This window comes from Argiope bruennichi, chromosome 9, assembly GCF_947563725.1.
Source record: "Argiope bruennichi chromosome 9, qqArgBrue1.1, whole genome shotgun sequence".
Taxonomy (NCBI): Eukaryota; Metazoa; Arthropoda; class Arachnida; order Araneae; family Araneidae; genus Argiope; species Argiope bruennichi.
In genome coordinates, this window is record NC_079159.1 from 91,086,425 (window position 1) to 91,095,730 (window position 9,306).

The 9,306-nt window shown below is 29.6% G+C and overlaps 1 protein-coding gene across 1 annotated transcript; it reads right to left on the reverse strand.

The window, feature by feature from the left end:
* Positions 1-568: 568 nt before the first annotated feature.
* On the reverse strand, positions 569-8,910 carry LOC129985013 (small proline-rich protein 2D-like). Its single transcript, XM_056094943.1, has 2 exons — positions 8,859-8,910; positions 569-966 (listed from the first exon to the last, which is right to left on the reverse strand). Exons 1-2 carry the CDS (start codon positions 8,908-8,910, stop codon positions 569-571), a joined length of 450 nt encoding a protein of 149 aa, XP_055950918.1.
* Positions 8,911-9,306: the final 396 nt, after the last annotated feature.

The following is a 9,306-nucleotide window of genomic DNA, read 5'->3' on the forward strand; positions in this document are numbered from 1 at the left end:
TTGATGGTATATATGGAGTTAAATAGCTATTACCCGGTTCATTTGAATCCTGAAGCAATGGGACTTGTTTTTAATGCATATTTTTTAAATGTCTTTTTTAATGTAGATTTTTAATATCTTTAATATGTATTTTAAGGATTGTTTTTAAGTAAATGAACTTTTTAATTTATTTTAAATGATATTGAAGTATCAGGCATATTTTAGTAGATAATTAATACGACCGGTAGACTATATACGAGATTAAATTTCTTAATTTTTTTCAGTATTTGATTTGTTGACTCAAACAATATAAAATTTAATCTTTCACACATTTAAAGCAGCTTTCATGTACAATTATATGCTTTCTCTGACGGTTTAGAAATTAGCTATTCGACAAAATTTAGAATAAGTATCTTGAATGTATAATGATAGCAGAAAAACTATCCTAAAATTATATCTATTTTATGTTTAATAAATATTTTTGATTTAATACTCAAGAAAATCATCTTATCGCATTTTATAAATAACATTTAATAAAAGTGACTGATTAATAACATATGTGTAATATGGAACAGTCATTATTATGAAATCAGTAATACGCCACTACATGGTCAGAAACTGTACAATCACAACTTGGACAAGGTTTTGTAGAAAAATTCGCTTTGCAATCACGATTGCATTTGGGCATGGAACAATGGAATTCAGGTGGGCTGTGACACTCGCAGATCGGGCAAGGCTTGGTGGCATGGTTGATTCTACAAGGTGGATCACATTTTGGCAGCGAACATTGGAGCTGAGGAGGGATGCGACATTCGCAACTCGGACAAGGCGTATTACAAGGCCTATTGCATTTCGGTTCAGAACATTGAATATTAGGTAAAGTGGGAGAGCATTCACATCTTGGACATGGCTTAGCGTTTAAATTTATCCGACAAGGTAGGTTGCAATTTGGCAGTGCACAATGAATACGATGAGGAAATATTTCATCTGTAAAACAAAAATAAAAATTCAAAATAATTATAACTCAGAAGTGTTGATAATTTTAATGAATACCATTTTTAAAAACTGTAATAAATATGCTAACAAATTTATATTAAAAGTTTTGATGTTTCTGCATGGAAGTTATCAGTTTATCTAGCATAAGTAAAATAAAATCAATAACAATATATTTAATGTGTACCGACATTATCGACAGATCAAAAATTTTTCACATGAAATAATTTAAAGCCTAATATAATGTAATTTAAGGAACAATTAACAAAATCTATCTGTTGTAAATGTTATATTTAAAGTAATTATGGACACATTTTACCCAAAAATTGAAACATGCACCAAATTAATGTAGCAAAATACATTAACTAATTTGTTTGGTTCATTTGGTAGTATATGCAAACAACCTTTTTCCTTTCATCCAAAGTCGTACATTACAAAAACTAGCATAATGGAGACTGTGAAACGAAATCAATACCAACCGCTCTTTTTATAAATTAATATACACAATTTTGGATGTTATCAGACATTAAGGGTACCATGCCATAAGGATAACTACATTCACGAATTGAATTTCTGTTATTTTATATGATTGAAGAATTTCTCTAAAAGAAAATCAAATTGATCGGTCTCACAGGCCTCAAAAAAAATTTAAAAAAAAACATGGCAGGATTGTTCAACAATAATAAACAGATTTAAACTAAACAATAACAGATTGTCAGAATAATTCAATTATTTCAAAAAGCAGATTATCTTATAGCTTTAAATGAGCAATTGTCCTCAGTATAAAAATTTATCTATTTCGTGTATCTCGGAAACGTCTCTAACGATTTGGATTAAATTTTATATTTAGATAAGGTTTTACCTTTTAGGGTTATCTGTATAGGTATCAAAAAGCACAATTTTGCACACAAAAAATATTTTTTATAACTATTAGAATAAGTTTATTCAACTTCTGCTTCGAAATGTGGCAGTGCAGTATAGAGATTAGAACACTATGAAGGATGCGTATATTGCTGGGCTTCGGTTTGAGTCGAGTTTTTTTGGTGTATTTTTTTACTTCTGAATTTATATTTAACTTTTGCTTTTTAAGTTATCTATACAAGTCTCTTTCCTGAAAGAACACGATTTCTATATACACACACAAAAAAACATTTTTATAATTATTTATTAGAGCGTTTTTCTGTCTACTCTTATGCTGACAATGTCATATAACGTCTTCTCGGACCCGATTTCACCACGGTAAACCTGGGTGTAAGTGCAAAGATATAAGTAATGTTAGATAAATTGTAGAATAACAGATTGTTAAGAATAACATATCAACTTATGTGCATTCATGATTTTTTTTATATAAATGGTCAGTTCATATGTAGGTAAGATAGAAAAATAATCATCAGCACGTGATTCGTATCTAAATATTTTCTCAGATAATAAACGAGTTTACAAACAACAACAAAAAAAATCTGCCGAGCGAAGTTGGATCCTCCAGGTATTTATCTATAATATGATAAAAGAATGAAATAATGCTCGCTTTAGAAAATCACCAATTAATGTTTCATTACATCAGAACAGTGCAGTTATGACGAGATTGAGGAAATACTATACTTCGAAGATCTTTAAAACTTTATTATTTCTTTCCACTGGAGAGGAAATTCGCCCCGTACTTAAAAAAATAGTTGAAGTAGATGAGTATTCGCCAGTGAAATACCTAGAGCAAAGAGCAAATAACTTAAGGGAATCTTCACAGTAAATGCAAATCTGCCTTGGCAACTTTTCCATGTAAAAATTCATCTTTGAATAGTGCTAAATATTTACATCCAATCTTCTAGAACAACCAAAACTAAGAATATTAGTTGTAGATACTATAACAAATATTCATGTTGTAGATATAGTAGTTAGCAATTGTTGTTATAGATGCTACAACAATATGAGTATTCGTAAATGAATTATCTAAAGCAAAGAGCAGATAACTACAGGGAATCTTCAGAGTAAATGCAAATCCGCCTTGGCTACTTTTCCATGTAAAAATTCATCTTTGAATAGTGCTAAATATTTACATCCAATCTTCTAGAACAACCAAAACTAAGAATATTACTTGTAGATACTATAACAAATATTCATGTTGTAGATATAGTAGTTAGCAATTGTTGTTATAGATGCTACAACAATATGAGTATTCGTAAATGAATTATCTAAAGCAAAGAGCAGATAACTACAGGGAATCTTCAGAGTAAATGCAAATCCGCCTTGGCTACTTTTCCATGTAAAAATTCATCTTTGAATAGTGCTAAATATTTACATCCAATCTTCTAGAACAACCAAAACTAAGAATATTAGTTGTAGATACTATAACAAATATTCATGTTGTAGATATAGTAGTTAGCAATTGTTGTTATAGATGCTACAACAATATGAGTATTCGTAAATGAATTATCTAAAGCAAAGAGCAGATAACTACAGGGAATCTTCAGAGTAAATGCAAATCCGCCTTGGCTACTTTTCCATGTAAAAATTCATCTTTGAATAGTGCTAAATATTTACATCCAATCTTCTAGAACAACCAAAACTAAGAATATTACTTGTAGATACTATAACAAATATTCATGTTGTAGATATAGTAGTTAGCAATTGTTGTTATAGATGCTACAACAATATGAGTATTCGTAAATGAATTATCTAAAGCAAAGAGCAGATAACTACAGGGAATCTTCAGAGTAAATGCAAATCCGCCTTGGCTACTTTTCCATGTAAAAATTCATCTTTGAATAGTGCTAAATATTTACATCCAATCTTCTAGAACAACCAAAACTAAGAATATTAGTTGTAGATACTATAACAAATATTCATGTTGTAGATATAGTAGTTAGCAATTGTTGTTATAGATGCTACAACAATATGAGTATTCGTAAATGAATTATCTAAAGCAAAGAGCAGATAACTACAGGGAATCTTCAGAGTAAATGCAAATCCGCCTTGGCTACTTTTCCATGTAAAAATTCATCTTTGAATAGTGCTAAATATTTACATCCAATCTTCTAGAACAACCAAAACTAAGAATATTAGTTGTAGATACTATAACAAATATTCATGTTGTAGATATAGTAGTTAGCAATTGTTGTTATAGATGCTACAACAATATGAGTATTCGTAAATGAATTATCTAAAACAAAGAGCAGATAACTACAGAGAATCTTCACAGTAAATGCAAATCCGCCTTGGCTACTTTTCCATGTAAAAATTCATCTTTGAATAGTGCTAAATATTTACATCCAATCTTCTAGAACAACCAAAACTAAGAATATTAGTTGTAGATACTATAACAAATATTCATGTTGTAGATATAGTAGTTAGCAATTGTTGTTATAGATACTACAACAATATGAGTATTCGTAAATGGATTACGAATACTCATATTGATACTGAGATAACTACAGGGAATCTTACAAAGTAAATATAAATTCTCCTTGGCTACTTCTTCATATAAAAAAAATTATCATTGAATAGTGCCAAATATTTTTTTCAGCCAATCCTCCAGAACAAACCAAAAGTAAGAATATTAGTTAAAGATGCTACAACACATTAATTGGCAGATGACACCAGTATTTCTATCAGACGATTGTCGATTAAATTACTGGAAATGATCTCTGGAGAGAAACGTTTTTGTCTTTTAAAGAAGTGCATTCGAAAGTACGTTTCAGAATTGATTTAAAATGTTTGCAGACATTATCTTTTGATTTCTCTGTTACTTGTATTTTTTATTTTTGATATTTTCCTTCTTTATTTCATTCTTTAAAAAGTCTAGAGAAATTTCGCTATTGACTATGAATCTGATGAGACTATTTTTTTTTTCAAGATATTCGATTATTTTTTTAATTTGGATGATGTTGTAGAATTTCATATCGTTAGTCTTTTTAAATTTAGTTTTATATAGCTCTATCTTTCTTTATGCTGTCTATGTCTCTGTGTGTGTATTGGCGCATTATAAGAAAGACCGTTTGAATTAGAGTATCAAATTTGGAACAAATGAATATTGAAGGATAAGAATATGGATTTGTAAATATCATTTTTTAAAATTTTAATTAACATTAAAATGAAGCAAAATTTAAGTGCATTTCGGTAAAAGTTTCCGATCATATTGTTGCTGAAAATTGTTTTAAAATTTTATTTAACGGACTTTGCAGAGTTTTTAACGATAGATTTCATTACTGAAAGGAAATTCAAACCGTTTTCATTGCTTTATGAAATATTAAACCTTACTGAAAGTTAAAGAGGAAAGATTCTGGTAATTATTTGCATAGTTTATATGAGGAAGTAGAAATAAAATTATCGAAATAGGCATTGTGCAGTTAGTCAGTCATTACTTGAGTCATTAGTCCTTTCGTCACAATAACGTCAAGGGATTCGATTTTATAAGGAAGATTCAAGCACAGAAAAAAATAGAAAATATGTAAAGCAATTAAATTAACATGAATTTAACCCTTTAAAGGGCCATTTTTTTCTAGTCATGTTATGTTAAAATATTTTTAGGCTTGAAATTAGAATAAGAAAAGGGATTCATTTAGCTTATTAGATAAATTTAATTTGATTCATTAATTAATTTGGTTAATTAATAATTAAGTAACCAATCAAGACACGTCATTTTGTCTGAGATAAAGAACTGAAGCATCTAAGTTTCTGTCTAAAAAAATTTGTCAGAACTTATGCCAACCTACATAATTTCATACAAAGATTTATAAATTTGGTGAGAAGCATACTTCCCACGGCCCTAGAAAGGGCTAAAATGTGTTATAAATTAATGCTTAAAAACATTTTATTGAGTATAATATTCTATTTGATGGCCAAAAGTAGCTAGTTAAAATTAAAGAAACAAGCTTTAAATTGATATATCTAAAGGGTGTAATCAAATTAACCACCCTTCCTTGTTGAACAATATTTCAAAAATAATGAAAGCCTTTTGGCCACAATTCGAAAAATTGTTTACGGGCCCAATAGATTGTGCGATTTATTGAAGTCATGTGTATGCCAACAAGCCAACAAGCACGAGCGCACTGAAGGAGAAAATTCAGTATTTAACGAAATTCGGCCACATTTATGCAAAATGATCATGGAAAATTTCGACAAAAGACTGTGTATGTGCCAGCAAAGCTCCGCAGGCCGTTTGCCCTATGTGTTATTCCATACATAACCCTATATTATATTACCTTATATTTTACCATTAAATAAAAATATAACAATTTAAAAATTGTGTTTTTAATTTAATTCAAATCTTGCGTTAATGCTCCATTTTTATTTACCCTGAGCTATGAACTGTCAAATGGTTTTGTAATAGGGTTGCCAACACTTTACTGCACAGAAGGTCGCAAATTCAAATCTTGCGTTCATTTTGGGACACCTTTTAGTTTTATTTATCTATAACTTTATATATTATTGGTTCATTTGATTAATACGGTGATCTTTTGTTTTAAATTTTTCTGATCATTTGCTCAGGGTTTTTTTTTCTGGTAAACAAAATATCTAATGGAAAACAAAAATATTTAATTTTGGATTACATCTTGTGGTGCAAATTCGAATACATTGTCAGAAAAGACCAGTGTTAAATTATCAAATGGACCAGTGGAATGTAAAAAGTAAATGAAGGAATATAAGAATGACCCATTTCTAAATTTGTGTACATTGAGAGGACTTCGAAGACCTTCATCTTAATATACATCCAGGCTCGTTTCGTTACAGTTACAAAAAATCCAACATTCGAAAGATTATAAAATGTGAAGATTCGTTCAAAAGAAGAAACCTGCGAGAATGGTCTTCAAACTTTCTCACATACTGTCTTTTAAAGGTATGCAACTGTAGGAATGACGAATATTTTACAAGCAATTATTACGTAACTAGTATCATAAAGTCACAAATACCAGTGATCAATACTTTTCAAAGAGGGGTGTGATTCCAATCCTTGATGCGATCTTACTGGTCATATTTCGATCACAGGTTTTAGATCACGATAGAAAGTAACAATCGATACGATCTGTCCAATGGAAGCTGTCGAACAAAGCAAAAAAGGAGAAATCTGTGAATGGGTTGAAAAGTGAACGGACCGGTTATTCTTGGAATGATCGTATCATTGAATTGCATATCACTGAAATTTATCGGAGCGGTGACTTCACTGAGAAGTGTGAAGTCACTGCTGCACTTCATGAGAGTGACCTTGACTTTCCGATATTCGCATTTGACGATGCACTATTCCATACAAATCTTTTTAATTGCTTGTGACATGACTTTGATTTACAGCTGGCGCCATCTATTGGTAGGATACAGAACTAAAGTAAACATTTTAAAGAAATGACTTATATATTTAATTCAAATTTTTCAGAAAATGATTTACTCCAATAAAGAAATTAAATAAATAGTTTTGAAAAAAAAATCAGATTTAAGAAGTAAGCAGAAATAGATAAATTAATTCAATCACACGTTACTTAAATTAGTAAATTAAGTATTAATTACAGTTAATAAATTTTATATTTAATACTAATTAATAATTTTTAATTAATAACACGATTGAAATAGCAGATATTTGGAACAAATATTTAGCAAAATTATTTGTTCTTCAAAAAATCGTGGATTCTGCATCTCTATCCCACTGAAAGCCTTGAATGATTTGGCACGTATCCAAATGGTATTGGCATAGTATGCAAAAATCGAATTTGGATTATAGACGCATTTTTCCCATCCGTTTGAAACAAAAATTTGACACAAAATTATACTTGTAGTCACAAAATCACATGCTAAATTTGATATATATAAACAATTTTGATTTTTAATTAAACGCGTTTACATGTTCTAAAAGTGCTGACCGACAGGCAATCAACCCTGTTTTGGATTTAGCTCACAATTTGGTAGAAGTATATATTAAAATTGCTAAATCTGTTTACTGAATTTTACCTATCTAGCTCTCTTCGTTTTATAGTTAGTGTGCTAATTTATTCTCAAATAGATTAACAGACAGATTTCCACTGAAAGGAATTTGTTCCAAATTAATAAAAATCTAAAAATTCGGTTTGAAATGAGTGTACCAAATTTCAACTGTCTAACTCAGGACATTTTCAAGTTATCTTTGTCATAAACAGACAGACAGACAGATGGATGAAAAATTTTTTTAAATGCGAATGTGGAAATTCGTCCAAAATCTCGAGTTTGAATTTTTTTTAACGATTACAATATTTTCTCTGTATTTGCGAGACTTCTATGCACTTATTTTCTCTGTACTTGCGCATACGAGAAAATCAAAAATGAAACAATTTGAAGATAATATGACGTAAATAAATAAAAAAAGATTTTGCTTGTCTTTTTCACACTGCAAGGAGTAAGAAGTGTTTATATACTTTTCATGGACTCTTCTTTTGAATAAATGGTGCAAATTGACTATTAGAACAAAAAAATATACCATTGGAAATTAAAGAATAATCATCCCAATAAAGAAAATAAGCAACACTTATAAAAATGCAGGACTCGATGTATATGAAGAAACATAAACTATTGAAGAAACTTAGCAAGAAACATTATGGTTCATTTTTCTGGTCAACCAAATAAAGCAGTCCACTTCCCGTGTAAAACTATGGTGCATTAATAATCAATTTAACAAATATTTTATTAAATTAATGATTAATGTTAATTTTATTTCAAAATTGATTCTTTAATTGCCATATTCTTTTAGAGAATATTCGTTCTAATGGATATCAGAACGTTGTCTTAGGACGAATAACAAATCTTGATATTTTTCATCAAATTAAATAATTAACATTTGTTCCATCTCTAAAATTTATAGAAATTTTTAAAATACGCAGTTTCTTCTAATCACTTTAGATAGTTTATAAATAAATAAATTAGTCACTTACCAGCTAATACTGAAGACAATCCCAACACTAACAAAGGAGCAACGACGCCCATGATTGCGAATAGCTCGTGAAATAAAACCTTCGATTATGTGAATAGTATTTATTCAAACAAAAATATTCCAATTGTTTCAGTGTTTTGTAAACGATACAATTGATTCTAGTTATGTCCTCTGCTCAAGGTAAAGGTTACATAACTTACATAATTCGATTTTCGGCGTAGGAGAACTGTAGATGATCCAACATTCTTTTTGTGAATGCATTACGTCAATTGCATAAGAATCATGGTGAATTTCGAAGGGTGGTGAGATAACTATGATGACATAAAATCCAACATACCAATGCATACACAGTGCAATGGCCACTCAGTCAAGGTAATAGAGTTTGCATTGGGATCAGACAAATGTATATTAACAACAAACGAAACAGAAAAATCTAATTATATGGACAA